This window comes from Dreissena polymorpha, chromosome 1 (genome assembly GCF_020536995.1).
Source record: "Dreissena polymorpha isolate Duluth1 chromosome 1, UMN_Dpol_1.0, whole genome shotgun sequence".
NCBI classification, from domain to species: Eukaryota; Metazoa; Mollusca; class Bivalvia; order Myida; family Dreissenidae; genus Dreissena; species Dreissena polymorpha.
In genome coordinates this window covers 135,962,914-135,984,209 of record NC_068355.1, presented here as the reverse complement: position 1 = coordinate 135,984,209, position 21,296 = coordinate 135,962,914, and the positions used below count along the sequence as shown (strand labels likewise).

At 33.0% G+C, this 21,296-nt stretch overlaps 2 protein-coding genes across 2 annotated transcripts; both read left to right on the top strand.

Moving 5' to 3' along the window:
- Positions 1–4,167, top strand: LOC127851208 (metalloproteinase inhibitor 3-like). The gene is made up of 4 exons (XM_052384837.1): positions 1–153; positions 932–1,011; positions 1,893–1,989; positions 2,873–4,167. The coding sequence occupies exons 1-4, from the start codon at positions 42–44 to the stop codon at positions 2,968–2,970; spliced, it is 387 nt and encodes a 128-aa protein (XP_052240797.1). The 5' UTR covers positions 1–41; the 3' UTR covers positions 2,971–4,167.
- Positions 4,168–11,890: 7,723 nt separating this feature from the next.
- LOC127851178 (metalloproteinase inhibitor 3-like) lies at positions 11,891–17,747 on the top strand. Its single transcript, XM_052384808.1, has 4 exons — positions 11,891–12,118; positions 15,871–15,950; positions 16,322–16,418; positions 17,474–17,747. The coding sequence occupies exons 1-4, from the start codon at positions 11,998–12,000 to the stop codon at positions 17,590–17,592; spliced, it is 417 nt and encodes a 138-aa protein (XP_052240768.1). The 5' UTR covers positions 11,891–11,997; the 3' UTR covers positions 17,593–17,747.
- Positions 17,748–21,296: the final 3,549 nt, after the last annotated feature.

Sequence of the window (21,296 nt, the reverse complement as noted above, 5' to 3'; positions counted from 1 at the left end):
CGCAGTAAACTTGTTCATAAGATTTACAATATTGTGTCAAAATGAATATTGCCTACGTGTTGTTGGCGTTGTCGGCTGCAGTATTCTGCCCCGGAGAAGCATGCAGATGCGGAATTGTGGAAGAAAAAGACAGATTTTGCAGAGCTGAATGGGGTATGTTATTTTATATTTATAAATAATTAAAATTAATAGAGATTTTTTAGAATATACGATATTGATTTTAGTGATTCTTTTCCCGTTTGAAATATTTATATAATTGGTTGTACTACTAAAACATGCGGTTAAAACATAAGTAAGTACGTTTAATTTGGTTAAGTATGATAACTGTATGTTATCAAAACAACCCTATTTCAATAATGCAAAACTCGACAAATCCATAGTAAAGGTTTCCAACTGCAGTAGGTATTCAGTCAGTTGTAACGATTACTAGTTTACAAAATGGTCTTTGATTCTGAGGTCAAGTAGTACAATAAACCAATTGTCCTTATAAATAAATAAATAAATAAACAAATAAATAAATAAATAAATAAATAAATAAATATTTTTTTTTAAATAAATGAATAAATAAATAAATAAATAAATAAATAAATAAATAAATAAATAAATAAATAAATAAATAAATAAATAAATAAATAAATAAATAAATAAACAAATAAATAAATGAATAAATAAATAAATAAATAAATAAATAAATAAATAAATAAACAAATAAATAAATAAATAAATAAACAAATAAATAAATAAATAAATAAATAAATGAATAAATGCATAAATTCATAAATAAATTTATGCATAATACATAAATACATAAATAAATAAATAAATAATAAATAAATAAGTAAATAAATAAATAAATGCATAAATAAAATACATAAATGAATAAATGAAAAAAATAATTTATTATTAAAAATAAATAAATACTATATTTCAGGAATGATTGGCCATGTCGTGTCATCTACTGTTGTTGGTGATGAACGCGTATTCGGTGTCATAGTTCGAGGGAGCCTAAAGGTAAAAAAGTTTATAAAGTTTCTGGCGTATGCTCATTTTTGTCCGGATTGCAAGAATTGAGAATCGTTATATATGAAGGGGTCATTTTCACACATTTTGGCATGCATTGAAGTTTGTCATTAAATGCTTTATATTGATAAATGTAAACATTGGATCTAAAAAGGTCGAGTAAAAAATCAATACAATTTAAATAAGAACAAAAAATGTAAACCACAACGGGGCTTGAACCACTGACCCCTTGGGTCCTGGGGTAAAAGTCTACCCACTAAGATCACTCGGCAATCCGTGCTCATACGACAAAAGATGTGTTTTAAATTTTATATAAGCAATCCTAGTAGTGTCACAAAATTTAACGATAACAACAAAACTGTCCAAATTATTCAATCGTTTCGCCTTGCAACGTTTTATAATTTTCAGGTTTTTAAATCGTCAAAGAATGCATATAATGGCTATTTTAGAGCATGGTAAATGTTCAGTATAAATGTTTCCCCTCAAATATCATAACTAAAACTAAAAAAATACAACAACTTTTCTTTAATTTTGTCAATTTACAAAAACGTGAAAAGGCCCCTTTAAGTATTGTAATGCCGTACCTAGATAAAACGCCAACCATTTAAATGGTGTCTTACTAAAAGGTTAACATAATGAGATACCATTTTGAAAGGCAACATGTTATTGCTTTGTCAGTAAAAAACCTGCTAAGAAAACGTGTTTTAATAACACGAGAAACGCTTCTTCTTAGCTACTGTTTAGAGATAAAATGTGAATATGTTCATTTTTTGGCGGTATCACATGATACGCATTCCCACTGGGTTATTTCTGTAATCCAGGTTTCATATTATCCAGCTGAAGGTTAAGTCAATAAAAAATCCTGTTTCCAGGGTAACACTGGATACTCTTTCTTGCGAGTCTACACATCCACGGTCGGCTCATTGTGTGGGGTTAAATTGGGCGTTAATAAAGACTATCTGCTCGCTGGTACGTGCACATTAATATATAATATTTTTTGAAAAAAATTAATTATACACTGTTATATTGTATGTACCGTATTAATTGTTAATTATTGCTATAGTTTATTTTACTGGTCATTTTATTAAAGCGGGACTGTACGATTTTGTCAAATATCTATGAATTTATATTAAATGTGTAAAAAACTTATAATACATATATTTCAATATAAATTAAAATAAAAGTGAAAAAGAACATATGTCGAAAAATGCGAAATAAGCCAGATATTTAATTCTGAAATCGAAAATGCCTTTACAGTCGAATTCGCCAGCATGTATTTCATGCATGTACGATGTGAAGCTAATTAAGTTTTAAGGATCATTTTAATTTCCTGCAACAATATCTATTCAAACGACACACGAACATTAACTCCGATCCTAATAGAAAGACGAATGCTTCGGTTATTGTAAGAAAATATGTACGAAATATCTTCGTCACAATCGGCTCGGGGCGCTTATTTATATTTGTTGCATTTAATGAAATTCGTCTTTAATGTATAATTTTTATTGCATATTTTGTGTCATTGTAACATATATTTATCAATATATTACAATTTAACACACATAAAAATCGTGCAGTCCCGCTTTATGCATATAATATTAAATAATTAAAATTTATATTTGTAAGTTCTCTAGAGTGAAATTAATTATGTTTTCAAAGGTTGTGATGATGAGTTAGACTATTTCAAGATATAAAAAGTATAGGCACTATTATATGACTATGTTATTACGGTGGGCTGTATCGCACTCTTTAATTGTGTAATAGATTATTCAATAGGCTGTGGAAGCCCTTTTTCCAACAGTATTCATTTTCGACCAAATATTTACTTAATAAAGACCGAACTATATTTCAGGTTCCATTAATCAGCAACGCCTTTATCTGGGACTGTGCAGTATCGTTAGAGAGTTGACAAGCGCAGAGTTGCTAACATACAGACCACCACCTTGTTAATATTTGTATACACCCTTCAACAATTACAATACTGCTTTGTATTTGGCGTAGCTGTATAAGCCAGCTTTTCACCTTACCTGACCTTTGTAAGTGTTCAATAAAATTCAAAAAAATTTCCCGCGGCTAGACACGAATGAATACACTTCATTTAGTCCGTTGGCTGATTTAAGCATACCGCCAGAACATTGGAAACATGAACGCTTCTTTGTAGCACTGTTTTACTGCGTTTTCAGCATGAAACAATTTTATCTCTTATGAAAAGGCTTAATAGATAAAACAGTTTTTACACTAAACACTCGACATCAATACAGTTTGTGCGTGCACCTTTTATTTTCAGAGAATTGCCAGCGCCAGAGCGTTTGTACTTAAAGGCTATATTCTCATATTTAGTAATTACTTTCATATTCCTGTCTGTGTACTAGTATATGTAAGTTCATAAAAGTATGTTTTTCCCTATCCTGATATTCGTTTTGGCCATACCATTTTAAATTGTTTTCCAAATTGAACATTTGACATGTAAAAGTATAAAGTTTAATACAAGCCGTCGTTCCAGCAGTGGAAGCTTGACCTCACTTTAATGCATCGCATTCCAACCCGCAAGGTATCAGGGTCAGTTCGCGGCCAGTAAAACAATCGTTATATAATATAGACGCTATCGCGTGAACTAGGTGAACTGGAATTTTCTTTAGACCAGAAATATGTTAAATGAAGATATTCAGCGATATAATTATGGTATGTCAATTATAGATTCTTAATGTTTTTTCAACAATACCATGATAAATATTATTTTTGATTAATTTAACAAGAATTATTCCACCATATTGACTAATGTATTAAGCATGAGCGCGATGATTCTCGATACTGCTAATATTCGAATCAAATAGCAATGCCCGTTAAACCACTAAAACAAGTTTCTTCGAAGAACGCGCGTATAAATATTAAAAATATGTACGGATACTCAGCGTGTGGCCGGTTGACTCATATGTTTTAATTTCATTCCCATTCTTCTTTTGGTTTTCTGTTTTGTATCTATAGGTTTATGACCAGCAATATGTAATAATGTAAAATAAGCCGCGAACACTCCGCGTAACATCCCTTACTGCGTGTGATGCAGCTAAGAACTGCACAGAAAAAGACATTCGCTATCTTTGATCTCATTCATTGAACTCTTTACCTTTCACCAACTTTTACCACAATAAACGCCGTATATCTTTTTAAAAGACATTTCTTGTTTGTTGTTTCGTTAATAAATATTGGTCCCTTGTCTGATTCATTTGAATAATACTTGAAGGTGGCGTAGCATCGTGTTGTCCTTGTAGGCTCTTGACTACAATTTTTTGGCCTAGTTATAATATTCCCCCTCCGCAATGCGATCATAAAATAACGGTAAAGAGGGTAATTATCAAACGAGCAAAATATTTTAAGAATATCGATAATATAACAAACTGTCAAAAATAAAATAAAATATGCCTACAAGGCACGGCGTGCTTAACATTGCTTTATAAATTGCATTACAGTTAGATTTTATTCTTGCGAATGGTCGTTTGCGCATATTAGGAACCATATTTGGCTTAAACCAAACGGCTATGCTATTGCTCAAGAAAATTGCAGACGAAGATTGTCAGGTTAATCAACATCACGATACATCGAAAATTTCAATGATGCTACCGGCATGTGCGGGTAATGCGATGTACTTCAGCAATACACAATGCACTCGCATTTGTTATACTTAATGTAATGAACACCCGAAGTTCGAGTTGTTTCATATAAAATTAAGGTCAGATGCAGTATAATTAAAGATGACGATATGTCGCAGTATGCACCTTATCAGCAACACCTGGTGGACGGCCTCTTGTAACTTCTGATAAGACCTAATATAAAGTTTCATTTTCTGCTGGTGCAGCGGAAGTTTCACTCTGTAGATAAACATCGGGTATGCGGTTGATCATATTGTTGTATTATACTGATATCAATATTTGTTTTGATCTTATACTAGTGTCTTAGGGTCTATGTAAAATAAAATGAATGCTTTATGTAAGCCGTGAAATTTAATGCTTTAATCTTCCAAAAACACAAACTAGCTCTTAGGATTGAGGCAAAGGGCGAATCATGACTTAGAAATTCAACTGATTACAGGACGTTCTTACATATTCTTTTGAACGGACACGGAAATGTGCATTTCATATAATTTGCGTTTCTATACAAACTTTACAATTTATCCAATGACGACATTTTTAAGCGATGCATCAAAGTGGTATAGTCACAGCTTCGCGGGTGAACGTCACAACGTTAGCGCTCCTGTAGTACTATCGCGTGAAAACTCGTTATTGTGGAATTACAAAAACGTTGTTGAACTCCTCCAGTATTACGAAACGTATGAACGATATACAATCGATCACGATGGTGAATATCAATTGAGATAAGCTCAGATAGGGCTCTGTATTTTAGAGACATTAAAAGGGATGATATCCACTACCATACTACTGTTAATTATTTAAGAAATCATCAGACACAGAGGTAAAAATATAATATCAACGCATATTAACAACAGTTTATAACAAAATGTCTTACAGTGACGTAAAAGTGTATGTTTAATTTTGGCCGTTTAAACTTAAAACTTATTACCATTAAGCTAGCTCGTGTTAATATTAAACGATTGCATATGGACAAAACGTTATTTTATCCAGCCTATTAACCAAAAATGTATTTTAAAAGAGTTGGGGGTTGCCAAAAGTGCTTATTTTTGACAGGACGCATATTCGATCTTTGCAACTCGTTAATAGATATTGTAAGCGGGCCTACAACTTGGACACAATCAAGCTCAGCGACTAAACTCTTAAATTGTACTGCATCGTTTGATTTCATTGTGATTATGCATGTAAGGTTAAATTAAATTAGTATTATGTGTTATTTTGTTGAAAGCAAAATGTCCTTGTTGTTATTGCCGGCCAACGCTTTAAAAAAAAAGAGATTCGAGCAGAACAATTGACAATACCAACATGCCCATGCTCTGAAATGCCTTATAATCAATGTTTAAGGCAAATCAAAATATGATCACTGCTTCTTAATAAAAGTCTAAACGGACGGAAAGACGGACGGATAGAAGATCGAACGTGCGGACAGCGAATTGTATGGAGCTAATAGTTTTCCTACCCTAAGGTTGAAGTGCTTCAAGAATGGAAGAAAGTACAAATGTAGTGGGTGTGGGGTGAATGGGGAAATGACATTAAAAGTCCATAGATTTGTTAGATCCATTTTAATTGACGTTGACCTAAACAGCCATGACGGAAAAGACCTTAACAAAATAATGACACTAATTTTACAAACAGAACAAAACATTCGGCACTATGATATATGAATGAAATAAAAATTCCAATTAATACACGTATTCGCACACGTTTCATAATACATCTATACAAAATTTTTAATAAATAAAAACAGTTTTACAACTCACCAGGTTGGAATAAACAGGGAGAATGGACGTATGCCTACTTGACGGTCTTGGCAAATGCAAGCGTGATCAATTAATTTATAATGAAATAAAACAAGTTACATCGAATTAACATCTTGGACTAATTCTGTATTATATAATTGGACATAACAAGTACAGGTATTGCATGCACCTTTGTTCGAGAAACATGAACAAAAACACTTTAAATAAAGCTTCAGAATAAGACAAACCTTATTAAACCTTGTTATAGATGTATTGATGACAAAGAACCATTTGCTTAACAATGTGACATTAAAACCGATCTACTAGAAACAAAAAACAACAGAAAACTAGAAAAGACAAACATATGCACAACAACAGCTCACAGAGAGTGTATAAGATTTTAATGTATTTTTAATATCGCAATCTTAAACGAACATAATGTTATGATCGTGGAAGGTTAAATACAATTGATGAACAATCTTGCTATGGTGCAATCAAACAAATATTGATACCGTAAGAAAGTTAACGCCGATACCGAACATTGTACTCGTATTTGTTGTATAATAAAAATTGTTTCTATGTGTTGCCTCAACGAATCTTCACAGTATAAGGATTTTCAAACAGAGTACATGTCTCGAGGAGTGTTCTGATGTTCAGCAGACGATTATTGGCGTCGCACTGAAGAGCGTCGACTAGTATGTAATACGATTTTTTCGCTTATGGGAGGAGAAGTTATTTTATGGATCAATGTATATATTTTTGTTGTCAGAATATCTTGCATAGTGGTGATTTATTTGTGTAAGTTAGTGTAAATAAGGACTGCATTTGTGCCTATTTCATTTACTACAACATTTATTGCCAATAATGCAAAGCTAATTCTATTAATGAATAACTGATCACAGGGACTGGGCAATAATAAAAGATCACAGGGATTGGGCAAATACAAGAACCGGTAAAACTTTCTGGTTTTGTATAAAAACAAAACTTCTTTGTTCCACTATCATAGCAACCACCTAGTTAGTAATTAAGGCGCTATAGAGCGCGAAGCGCGACACGTATCATTAATTGTAATAATTAGTCTTGATAAAGGAAGCAGCCGGTTATCAATAAGGAGCACCATCACAGCACCCCAGTCTCATTACTATCAAGTCCTCCTACACGTTTTTTAAATAACCACATATAGAAGGCCACAGGCCTGACCCGTATCTTGCCAGAGGTATGGACCCTTTATTATGGACCTTTAACCCCGCTCACTATCCAGCGTTTAAACTTCCGGGTTTACATTTTAACCGACTATTAATTGCTTATTAATATCTTAGTTAGAAGGTGATTTTTCAAGCGGTTCCGTAGTGTACTGGTTACCCGCTCGCTTCACATGTTAGAGGCCCAAGGTTCGAGCCCCAGCAGAATAAAATTATTTTATTTGTGTTCTATGTTCACTTTTTGTTTTGATGTAGACATTTTAGTTTAAATAAATATGCTGTTTTATTGTAACCATTTTTTGTTTTTATTATGCCCATGAAACATATGTGTCAGAGGGTGGGGGGGGGGGTTCGTAAACACATTTAAACTTTTACAGTGTTTTCATATCAATGAGTACTAAACCCCTATCGTAAATGAGCAACGTAAGAATCAGTTCAGAATCATCTCCGCCTGAAGTTAAGAAAAATATGAAATTAAGCTTTACAGTTCTGTTCCATTAATGAAAACTGCACACGGATGCCAGTAAAAAAAGGAAACCAATGTAAATAAAATGAACTATGAAATATTTGGGGGTTACAACACAAAATCATAGATAATGGTTATTTAGGGGTTATAACACAACATCATAGATAATGGTTATTTGGGGGTTATAGCACAAAATCATAGATAATGGTTATACCAGTATCTTTTTCTGTTTTGTTTAAAATAATCGGCCAATATATTAATATTTACAGTAGAAAAAAATCGTTCCATGTAACTTCATTGAGTGCCTTTTACACTGAAATTCCCGACGCCCTTTGATGCTTTGCATTAATACTTATCTTGTGTGCAATTGAATACATCTTGTTTCTCGTTTATTTTATTGTTATACGGCTTCTGAAGTATTGTTATAGTTTTTTGATTCATCAACTATTTATCTATTTAAAATACTATCGTATATCCTCGCTTTAAAATGAATAATACGTGTTCAAATACTTCAAACGGTTTATGTAAAATTTGAATAGTATTTGAATAAGATAACAGCATCACAATTAAAAATTGAATATCAATTAGGATAGTATAGTTTGATATTTGCATCGATTACTACCAGCTGGCTGGAAGTGACGTTGTTAAAATAACCCCATTTTGTCAACAATAAAAGTATTATTCAGGAATTCATGATCGGTACGTAGTCTGGATTACCTGCCCCTGACACTTTGTATTGGGTCAGGCACACATGATTCATGGCGACAGCCACTGTGTTCTTTATAATGGATAATTCATTTATTTTCGGAACAAGGAGTTCAAATTATGATAATCGGTTCGTTTTATGTTAATTAATATATTGGCGATATTGATTTTTCTTGATTTTTACGTTTACTCTCAATACATCGACATATAATATATGGCTATATTTCGGATAGAACGGATTTCGGATATACTTTTATAACGCAATGTTTAAGCAAAGCCGGATTTAAGTTTGACATTAAGTTTGACATTACTTTGTTAATGTGGGTATTTTAATAAACATTTTCATGTATTAGAAATATTTTCATACTTCCAGGCTCTATATAGTTTGACATTTAGTTGTTAATGTGATTATTTGACAAAACATTTCATGTGTTAAAAATATTTTCACACTTCCAGGCTCTATATAATATTTAAGTCAAAGGCATCGTAGATTGGTAGCGGATCCGTGGTGTAGTGGAAACGCAATGGCTTCACAATACAGAGATCGTTGGTTCGATCCCCCAATATAATTTACAATCCCTTTGGTTTATCTTTGTGACAAATGTGTGACAATTATTCCATGTGCCATGAGATATTTCCATATTCGGAGTGTAGAATTTTCTACTGATCGATTAAGTTATCATATACAAAATGAACACTACACAATTTCTTGAAGATCTTAGTTTGTATTATTACAAAATCTAGAAATGTATTGTAAAGCATATCAGTGGATGGAGAAAACAACAAAATACACATGAAACGATCACCTAGCCGGCATTTCTTGCATCAAAAGTACTGACCACTTTGTGCAAGCAACTGACTCCTTCCTCACTTGAATTTGTAACCTGATAACTCCAGGTAGACAAGTGAAAGAGACTCCAAAAAATCCCTTTACAAAACTAAATTTGGAGAAATACATTAAGTGGATCGAGAATCACAAAGTGAACATTTTCTATGAACTGTAGACTTTATTTTCTTTTGGTGTAATTTCATGTACTTTAAAGGTATCAAATAGGATACAACTTATTATTTTTAGAGTCTTGTTTTACATATTAATTGCTGACAAAGCTGTTTACCTGGAAACGGTCAGAAAGAGATATTTTTACATCAGTTTTTTTCTTTTTATAGCAAATAATTTAAGAAAAAAGTTGGTACATATTGCCCCGTTATATCATAATGAAGATAAAACTTTAAAGATACTTCAAAGGTCGAACGACAATTCAAATAAACGATTAAAATTTGAAAATTGAAAATATAAAAGCTGTTAAAGAACATGCACTCAAAATATGGACCATGGGTAAGAAAATTATGATATGTATCAATTTACCAAAATTTGCAATTAGACTATGATTTCTTGTTTAGTAATAATGTTTATTTGAAATATGCATCGTATTTTAATCTGTTGCACGATGTTTGATTAAACGGCCCCCAGGACCGGTAAGTCAAGGTCAATATTTTAGGATGAAAATATTAAATTCATAATATAAAATTATAGCATCTTTAACAAATAATAATTCTTAAGAATTTTTTTGTTTTTTCATGAAATATCCTATTGGGCACACTTAAGCGTATCCAGTCACTAGAGAACTGCAGTACATTGTTCACACAACTCTAAGATTTCCAAACTGCCATTCCAGTTCCAGATCAGAATTACAAACGCTGCAACAGACAAGTGGTTTAACCGTTGTGTGGAATCCGAAGAAAGAATTTATTATTTCTCTTTTGCACATCAAATTGTTTAAACAGTATTCTTTCATGTCTTTCCTCATTGCTGTTGAGGTCAAGTCTCCTTGGTTGAAGTATAGGATGGCCTGTGCATCTGTGCCCGTTCTTCCAGCTCGTCCAATTTCTTGTGCATATGCTGAAAAAAAAGAAGACAATATGACACTTTGTTTTAAGTTGTTTGCAGTTGTAAATTGTGTTATATATTTGAAATAACACAAAACATTTTTTGTTCATGTACATTTCTTTAACTTCAATGTTGAATCAGAAGGGTTTTTAATATAGCTAGTTTTAAAGTCACTAGATAATGCACATATCATATTTTTTTAATATATCTAGTTTTAAAGTCACCAGATAATGCACATATCATATTTTCAACAATTTATTGTATTGTAATGTAAAAAGTACTTTTGAACAAATTGACTTTTTTTCCCTGGTCAATCATTTAACATGCTAAAATCATTTTATATCATTTTATGATCAAATATTGTTGTGAATTTAACTAAGTTAATATCAATGTTGCTGTTTTTGGGATTTCTTGCTAAGTCTGACATTTGCAACCAGACAAATTTACCAAGTTAGAAAATATCCCCAATCTATCATCAAGGTACATGTAAATGGCCTACAATATAAACCCATTTAATAGTATTCCAGGAACAAGTCAACGTTGGATTGTTATTGAAATTTATTATTTATTTGACCATAAAAATTATACATATATTCATCATGTACATTGAACAGATATCCCTTTGTTCGATTGTGTACTCATTCATTATCCGAAATACGCTATGTCCGAATTGAGTAAACATGACATACTATCTTTTTTTATATATATAAATCATAAGTGATTCGAAAAAAACAATAAACGGATCGATACCTGAAACTAAACCTTAACAAAGCTTCAAGGTTTTTCACTTACTCCAAACTTGAATATTTTTACGATAATTAATACATACGTAGTGCGCCGCCATTTTCCACGGTTGCCTGAAGTACTAAAGTCTTAGTACGACGGGAACCAGAATAGATCGGTACGCAGCTTTGTATCACAGTTGGGTAAACTGTTAACCAGTTCATGTTTTCTCTTGTCCACACAGGTGCACGATATAAAATTAAATGCTTCTCTGTATGCACATATCATCAGTGGAAACTGTGAAGCATGCTTTAACGCTTTCCTTTGCATTACTAATGTCACTAATTTTAATAAAATTAAATAATTATTAAGGGAGGCCACTCTTTCCCGGTTGCGAAATATCGATTATGATAGTCCGCCCCTTTGGCGCCTTTTCAGTCGTTAGTTAGTATTTATCCGGAGCGGACGTTTGTTTTAAAGATAAGAATGTTCTTGATCGAAAGTATTCAGTTGTGTCACGTTCTTATCAGTCCAATATTTAATAGTGTAACTATATTTAAAGTCAGTAACCACAGTTGATTTTACCGTAAAACTTTGAGACTTTCAGGCGATGAGGTGGCTAAGTTCTGTTACAGTAGGGTTGGTGGTGCTTTGTTGTTGGCGGACAGTTGACTCCTGTCGTTGTGGAATCGTTAGAGAGGAGGATCGTTTGTGTCATTTTGCGGAATTCGGTAGGTGGATGAATATTTATTCTGTAAAGTATTGAGTTAATATTCTTGTTTTATGATATCGCTCCGTTAATATAGTCTATACTTTTCCTGATATTTTGTTACCTGTTTATCTCTATATATCATAATTTAAACAAAGGACCTCTCGTAACGGTATTTCAAATATCGGTACATACACTATGTCTAGCGTGATTTCTGCTTTCTGCCACGTATCACCGTGATTTAGCCCAGCGTGGCAAATACTTACGTCACAGCGATACATTAGGGAACACCGTGGAATGCATTGATGTCGCCGAGGCGAATCAATGTGACTCGATAAAATATGTTGATAAAACTCGCGCGCGGACCACCGCGGCTTCGGTATTTCGCTGCGAAAAAAAAAACAGGTACATGTGAATAAACATGTAAAGCTAGATTTTATATTTGTTTGTAATAATTCATCTTAAAATCGCCATTTGTTCCACTCTATTCTTTTGTTTGATACCAGCTTATTTTAGTGATTTTCTGTTTCTATTGTGATATGTTTTGCTTAGAATACACGTGTAAATTCGAGACATCGGCAGTAAGTATTCAATTCAGTTACATGTATATTATATTTTTATAATCATATTTTATAACTATAATCATTTGTCATGTTGGCGAGTGACTATTTGTATACATGTGCTTTGTTAAATAACATGTTCATTTCGTTACATATGTAAATATTTGCAATTATCAACTCTCAGCTTAATAACCCAATGCCAATGGGTTGCTGAGAGTTCCAATGCGCTCTCTCTTGTCCATGGGTGCAAAATGTTATCAACAATGCATGGGTTAAGGAACACTGAAACTGCAAGAACTTATTAAAGTTTACCTGTCTTAACCACAAACTCATCCAAATGGAACCATCAAAGCAATAAATAATAGCCTTTATTGACATAGTTTTTCTTTCGTACGCTGTATCCGCCATATTGGAAAATTGACCCAATATTGGTTAGGTCGCAGTGCACCAATATTTTGCACGTCGGGTTATGTGATGGAGCCTATTAAAGTCGATAACGATGTGGTATTCGATACAGAATACACTGTTTCAAATTTAAACATAAAAATGTCAGCGAGAAAAGTGTGTTGAAACATCGTCGTGTTTTTATAGGGTGCATGCAAAGGATAACATCCGTAGGTTGCCATTCAGCTAAATTTAACATGTTTATGAAGTTTATTCATTATTTTCCTCAATTTGTCTCGAACGACGTCTGTTTAGTGAAGCGCACGGATTCCGTGCGCTGAACTGCACCCATATGTTTATGAAGGGTGCATTTGGACTGCCAGAGCCGCCATAGTAAAAATTATCAAAGGCTCTGGGAGTCCGTTTATATGGACTAATATGTAAACAACATATACAAAGAAATCTTAATATGATGATAGATATAGAATTTCTTATAATATGAAAGGCGACATATTTCACAATATTAATATGCATAATATAAAGTTTAACATAACAATCTTCGCTTCGATTGATTTCGATACAAATCACTGTTTTATAAAATGTACATACATATAAAATATATACAGACTCGATAAGACATTTTTATAAGAAATTTCGTTGAATTTTTGAGGTCATAAAATCACAATGAGCTTGTTTAAAACGGTTTTACTTTTTATTTCTGGTACGACCGAGAATATGTTGAATCTAATTTATTATGATATTGTTACACTACATGTTCATGATTGATCACAATAATAATATTGTTTAAATATGTATGGTAATAACTAAGAATATTTAAACTAGGGATGGCAAAATTATTCGAATAATCGAATATTCGATTGAATGATCAGCATTCGAATAATAAAAATGATATTCGCATATTCGCATTTTTTTTTCAAACATAATTTCACCAATATTTAAAGACCTGCGAACCGCTTACTAAAAAGCAACCGAAATCACTTGGGAGTAACATGTTTGACGTGACGTTCTTCGTGTCAAACTGATAACGCGGCCCGTATCAGTGTTTATTGCGCTATGCAATATACACGTTCTAAGAAAGGCCCCGACTGTTGTTTGCCAATGGGGTGCCAATTAACGGTTTCAATTGACTGGCGAATAATTATAACGTTTTGTGATCACAGTATGTACAGGCATTAAAATGTGTGAATTACTCAAATCGAGCAATGCAATATACTTACTATAAGAAAGGGCCCGAACTGTTGTTTGTCAATTAGGTACCAATTAAGGGCTTCAATTTACTTGCGAATAATAATTTAGTTTTTGTGATCACAGTTTGAACAGACATTTAAATATATGAATTACTCAAAAGTAACAGATGATATAAATTAAACAATCATCAAAGAATCATAATTCAAATCTGAAAATGCCACCAGCCCTTTCTGCAGTATGGAATACTTTACACGGTCTGTGGATAAGAAGACCGCAACAAGTAATGTGTGTAAACTTAGTTTTACATATGCGCGGTCTGCTACAAATCTGTGGAATCATTAAAAAAATAAAATTCTATGACACGATTTGTTACATTCTAGTTGTGCCCGATCACAGTATCGGTCATAGTATTAGTCGACAGCGATAGCAACGTTAATTAACAGCCTCGTATTTAGCAAACGGATATAACTTGCAAACCAATGGAAATTAACACATAACAAGGTAAAATCAATCCAGCCGTTTTATGCGAATATTCGAATATTCGATTGAATGAATTTGCGAACATTCGAATACCGATATTGGTATTCGATGCCATCCCTAATTTAAACACATTGTCACTCGCCAACATGATAAACTGATTTCGATACATATTAAAAAAAACATAAACGTAGTAATCGGTATAATTATATAAATAATCGATATTATCGCAATATTCATTTATATACGTTTTTCTTTAAAGCATGTGTCGAAATGACATTCTTATGGAAAAAGACTAGTAAAAACATGGTCACTCGCCAACAAAACGACAAAACAAAATGATTATGTTATAAAAGTACCACTGAATTGAATACTTACCGTCCATGTGTCGAATTTATATATGCAAATCAATACATGTAACAATAGAAAAAGGAAATCACTAAAGTAATATCACTATGATACCAAATTACATGTAGATCTACATGTAGCATTTTTATATATAAATATTGGCAAAAGATATGTTCACACACGAGAAAGCAATATCGAAATGTAAACAAAACAACTCTTTATACAAATTACAAGTTAAACGTCATGAGAAAACTACAAAATATGACGTATGAACCGCAAACTATACCCATGCTCGATGTAAGACGTGTCTAATGATTCTGGAAAGAGGGTGAACAAGAGAAAATAGGGGCGATTGTTTACAATCAAGTTATACATAAAAATGTAAAAAATGTTCCTGTACTTTGCAAACTTTATAGGGTATACACTATCGAAATATACATGCCCATTCACAATAACCCTGCATGTCACCGCGAACCACGGAGGCCAAGGTGGTCCTTCAATTTCCCGATAACGCCCACGATACTTCACCACTGTCACCGCTATCTATATCGCTGGCGAAAAATTGTGTTGGGGCGTGTTTTAGGCAGAAATCACGCTAGACGTGCAATATATATCGACTTTAGTAGTTAACGTATACACAATTACTTATTTATATATTGAAGCTATGGTTATATATGTGAATATATTTTATTTAAAAACAGATATCAAACTTGCGAACACATGCGAAAATAGAACTGTGATGGTCAAACGTTATCTTGTATGATGTAGTTATTGTTATTGGTTTTACCTGTTTTAGTAATAATTGCTACGGTGGAGTCTTCGTCGGTAGTCGGCGACGACCGTGTCTATAATGTCAACATACTCCGAGACTTAAAGGTTATTTTTTATAATAGGAATTGTGGAGATAATGAAACATTATTACGAGATAAATACTTGTTACCTAACGATGTCCTGTAATTTAAGACAAATGAGTAACATTTATGCAATACAGGACAAATCGTACAAGCACACACATTCTGTGGCCAATTCGATGAATAAGGTCAAAATAAAATATATCAATAAGTACTTATTACATGATATCCAATAATAAGGACAACGTGTCTACTAATGTTTAGATTGGTGTAGTTCAATAATAATGAACTATGGAATTCGGAAACTGTCGTTAATAATTAAATTCGAACACGCTTATGTAGCTTTATGTGTGGGCTTGAATGACCCGTACTTTCGACTCTGTCTGTGGGTTTTAGGGAACGGTGCTGAAGGGTCCGTCAAAGGTTTACACTTCAACGGAAGGATCCTTATGTGGAGCTGATCTGCAACTCCAGACGGTGTACCTTTTGGCAGGTATGGTACATTGCACGATAGGATCTTTTGTTATGCCCCTCAAGGCGGGACAATATAGGTGTACCTGTGTACATTGGTCGGTCAGATTGTCCCCTATGTTTGTGTAGCAACAATGTTCAATTTAATTAACACTTAAAGTATGACATCGCCCTGAGGTATAAATGTGCTGATGTTCACATGTGTGAGTTACTTTCCTTGCTTTAACATAGCTGAAAAAAGCGGTGCTCGGCTTTTCATCTCATTTATGCCAAAGCTCTTATTGCCATCTCTATTTAAGTCATACAAAAATAACAATTAAAATGTATCAAACATATAATTGTTTAGTGAGATTTTGAGAAAAGTGTGCTTCAGTTTCAATGAATCTGGACTAACAAAAGCATGTATCATCAGCCATGAAAGCTATAGGAGGAAATAAAAAGTTTTATTAATTTTCTTACTGACGGTTACACAATATGAGCTGCTAAACCCGTGTACTCTAACTATACAAATATTACACTAAATTGTGTTTTGTTTATGATTCTTTTCGTAAATAATGATATTAAGTTGACACTTGTATGTTAAATTTAATCGTTAACATTATATTGATCTCATTTTCATCAAACCTTTGATTGTATACATAATAATATATTTGAAATCCTTTCTCTTGTATAGCTATTTGATTGGAATTCTTATGCTATGATGTTAATTTACTTTACACTCTTGATGTTTTGTGAATGTGTGGACGTTGAAGCGGTTTAATATTTTACTGCATGCTATGCATTAAGCGTTCCACGGCGACACTTTCACTTGGGCCAGTGATATTAAAAGGTTCAAAGCCGCGATGATAACGCTTTTTGTTCAGCTGTTTACTTTGATTCCATAAAATCTACGTAAATATATATATATGTATATAAATACTTAGCACACTTTTCAGGTTACAGCACTGTCGATTGTCCAACAAAAGAATTTTTTAATGAGTTTGTTGTACAACGAAGAAAGTGTTTAAAAATATTCCTTACACAAATTAGTTTATTTCCTTGTCTTCTTACTGTATATTTTAATATTTACAACTCCAGGGTCCTATGTAGACAACCACCTGTATCTTGGATTGTGCCACGTGAGCAGAGAACTGACTGCAGACGAGGCTAATTCATACGTGCTACCAAAATGCTCTGATATTGTGTTTCCTGGATAACTGTTTTCAAACACCACACGTCTGTCCCAGTGTTCTATAATTACACGTCTCTGGTTAATATCTTGATAGCAAAGAACTTTTCTTCACACGAACAGCAACGTTTGTATTACTGCTAATATCACAATTAGGCATTTTGAATAAAATGTTACCCATTGCTTGACATCTTAACATTTATTTTTTTAATCAAGGAATAATATCAAAAGCTTACAATCGCGAATCAATAAATAACAACAAACTGTAGTGAGTGTGCTGTCAGAAATACCAGTACATATGCATTGTCAAGCAAAGAAAATGAAATATGTATTATAGTTGACACGTTTAATTGACCTTTAGACCTAAAACAGTTTCAAAGACACGTTTAATATCCATCACAAAATATTTTTCATTATATCATTATTACCCTAATGATAAAAAAGAAAGACTAGTCGAAAATTGCCACATTGTCGATAGTATTTGGCTAGTGCCATATAGAATATCACATGTCGATCTTTGAGGTTGACATATGACAATCCAAGCAACGCACGACACGATGCTTGACTATTAAAACGACAAGCGTCACTTGCATATGACAATTTGAGTGTCGCATCCTCGCGCTAATATTTGCCAGGAAAGGTTGCATCGAAAATCGAGTGTCCTCTTAAAATGTCGCATGTCATGTTTCAATTCGCAATATTGCCATGTTTCGATCTCAATGGGCGACATTTAACATGTACATTAAAACAACCCACGATACGACACGCGACATTTTACATGACAAGCAATATCATATCGCGCATGTATCGTGCAATTGTCAACTTTCGACATAAAGCCATAAATAACAACATACAAAGCAGTCAACGACATTTCAAATGACTCACAACTTTATATATCCAGCAAACATCGTTTGTTGAGTTTAAAACCTAAAAAAATACAGTTGAAACGGCCACAAATTAAAACGACGTAAAGTAAAAATGACGTCTCAAATGGTCAAAACGGCCTCAAATTGAGTTTAAACGCCCACACCGAATTGAACCTCAGTAGAATGAAAAATATTGTTATTACATAAGGGCATATAATAAACAGATGCGATATTATTTAGTGGGGACAGTGGTCTAGTGGTAAGATGCTGGGCTAGGCATCGAAAGGTCCCTGGTTCGAATCCCGCCCAAGCACTGGATTTTTCTGAGCAAAAAATTAATCGCACGCTTGCTCCTCTCCACCCAGGTGTATAAATGGGTACCTGTGAGGGAAATAAGTCAATGTGCCGTGGCTGCCTGGTGCGCTTAACGGACGACTTAAATCCCAGTGATCGGGGGGTTGATTGTGAAGTCGGCTGAAGATTTATATCGAAGCAGACTATAAACCGCACCTTTAATTTTTATTGCAGTTTGTAAACTCAGGTTTGTAAATAAATGATATTTTTGGTTTTATGCCACATGTTGCTTGTCTTCTGTTGACAGAAAATGAGATTATTTTTTTCTGCAATAGATTTAACCGGAGCATATTTCTGGGCTTATTAGTTATGAAGGATTGCACAAATCGTACAATTAATTTATTGGGGTAAAATATATTGATAACCTTATTTAATGAACACGTAATAGTAAACAGTCAAAACTGGAAATAAAATATAATTTAAATAAAATTAAATTATAGTGTTTTTTTTTAAATTTGAAATGGCATCATAGATTTGTTCGTCAAACCTAGGACTACGTTCTCATATTTTTATGAATTATGAATAATAAGTTGATGCAATATTGTTATGTTATGTTTAGAAAGATTGATCGACACATGACTTGTACTTTCTGATTAAGAAAAAAAAATGTTTTGATATGTTGGTATCTGTACTCCTAACCGTGTGTTGTTTCACAACATACTATGGTATATACATTTTATTGCTCACATTATAGAACAATATGTTGTATAAAATTGTCAGAACATGTTTGCGTTTTGATGTCTTTATTGTATCGAATATCAACACAATTTTGTTTCGCAAAATATATAACAATATAGCGTCAGATGTAAAATTAATTCACCAGTCCCTAATTTTGTAGTTTGACAAACACCATCAACTTTATCAAGGGTTATTATTTGTGAAATTTTTGATTAATTGACTTACTAACTTTTATAGAAAATCATTTTCTATTTCGCTCTCCGTAATATGAACGTACGCATCTGACAACTCTGATATATATTCGACGTCAAATATCAGTCTACATGATGGTGTTATGATATTATAGTTCCTTTATCTGTATGTTTCTGTTACTTAGGAATCAAATCATATCGTCAATACGTTGATCATGAGATTTTTTGACATTAAATTATTTTCTTTTTAATGCGTCTCAAAATAGAACAGATAGATATGTAAATAATTTTATGGGGATATAAAACGGATAATTCAATTGTATGCTATATGAAGTCCGTCTGTCGTGTAACTTGTCCAGACTGCATCTCACCAATGAATTAAAATAAGTCAAAATAATTTGGAACGCATGTTCACCAACATCCTTCATGTAAATCAAGTTGCTCCAAGAACAATGCCAAACGATGATTTCAAAGGTCAAACTATCGCAGTTTATTGTCCAAATAAGGCTTGTCCGGACTTTGACTTCCCCATGCACTAAACGATTTATAATTACCTTTCTACATTTCTTTTCATTCACGATGTCAAGGTCTTATTTTAGGTTAAAATTTCAAGGCGCAGGTTTTTTTTTGTCGCAAAAGGTTCTTTTCGCAATACAACTAGACACTGCATTTACGGATGTTGAACTGCATCAGGTTGTGTGTCACGCACAAGAACTATATGGCTACCTTCAAGATAAAGATCAGACTATGGACACATGCTTCATAATTCTTTTACCTATTATGCATTTACATTTTTATAACAACACGACACACATATTAAACTATAAGGGCACCAAAGAATATCAAAATGCAGCATTAGGTGTTTTAAGGCTACACGTCCATGACAAAGAAGTTTGTTGGGGGTAATTATCAATTTCAGTCATGTATCACGTTGGTCCGCTCAAATTAAGATGTTTTCATGACGTCATTCCTTTTTCATTACACATGAGATTAATTAAGTGTAATTATTATATAGAAACAATTGATACAAGTTTTATGATTTTATATTTAGTGCCCAAATTGGACAGACATTCTGATATGGATCATTCTGTTGCAAAGCGTGGTAGTTCTGATTCATGGCTTGCACAATACGAAATAAAACTAAGGCAAGAAATGTGTTTACATGATCTGCACCCAATTGTATAAATGCTAGTTAAATTTACCGCTCGGTTACTTTAAAACCTTGGTTAGTTTGCGGTTATTCAGGTTTAGTAACCGTCAAGGTAACTCGCTTGTATAAACACGATATACCGCAAAGTAACTAAACCGCGAATAGTGGAATTTAACCAACGGTATATTTAACCAAAACATTCCCACAATGCATGTTCTAATGACGTAATTTTCGAGCGAAGTGTCACGCTTCGATTTCGTTAACAAACAAAACAAACAGCAACATGTATTTTTTTTATAAAATTCATTTACAAATGATTTTACAATAAAACAAAGTGTACATTTTAACTATGATTTCATCAAATTTTTCAAAATGTTTACGAACAAATGACCAGGGAAAAAATTATCATGATGTCGTGATTTGCCTCATTTAGCGGAATCCCTGGTGCTTCAAACTGCGAGACAGTGCTTGCAAAGACGTCTATTTTTCTTGT

Coding starts and splice junctions, on each gene's coding strand:
- LOC127851208 (XM_052384837.1), top strand. CDS start 42: ATGAATATTGCCTACGTGTTGTTGGCGTTGTCGGCTGCAGTATTCTGC. Junction 154..931: donor ATTTTGCAGAGCTGAATGGG/GTATGTTATTTT, acceptor ACTATATTTCAG/GAATGATTGGCCATGTCGTG. Junction 1,990..2,872: donor TAAAGACTATCTGCTCGCTG/GTACGTGCACAT, acceptor ACTATATTTCAG/GTTCCATTAATCAGCAACGC.
- LOC127851178 (XM_052384808.1), top strand. CDS start 11,998: ATGAGGTGGCTAAGTTCTGTTACAGTAGGGTTGGTGGTGCTTTGTTGT. Junction 12,119..15,870: donor GTGTCATTTTGCGGAATTCG/GTAGGTGGATGA, acceptor TACCTGTTTTAG/TAATAATTGCTACGGTGGAG. Junction 16,419..17,473: donor GACGGTGTACCTTTTGGCAG/GTATGGTACATT, acceptor TTACAACTCCAG/GGTCCTATGTAGACAACCAC.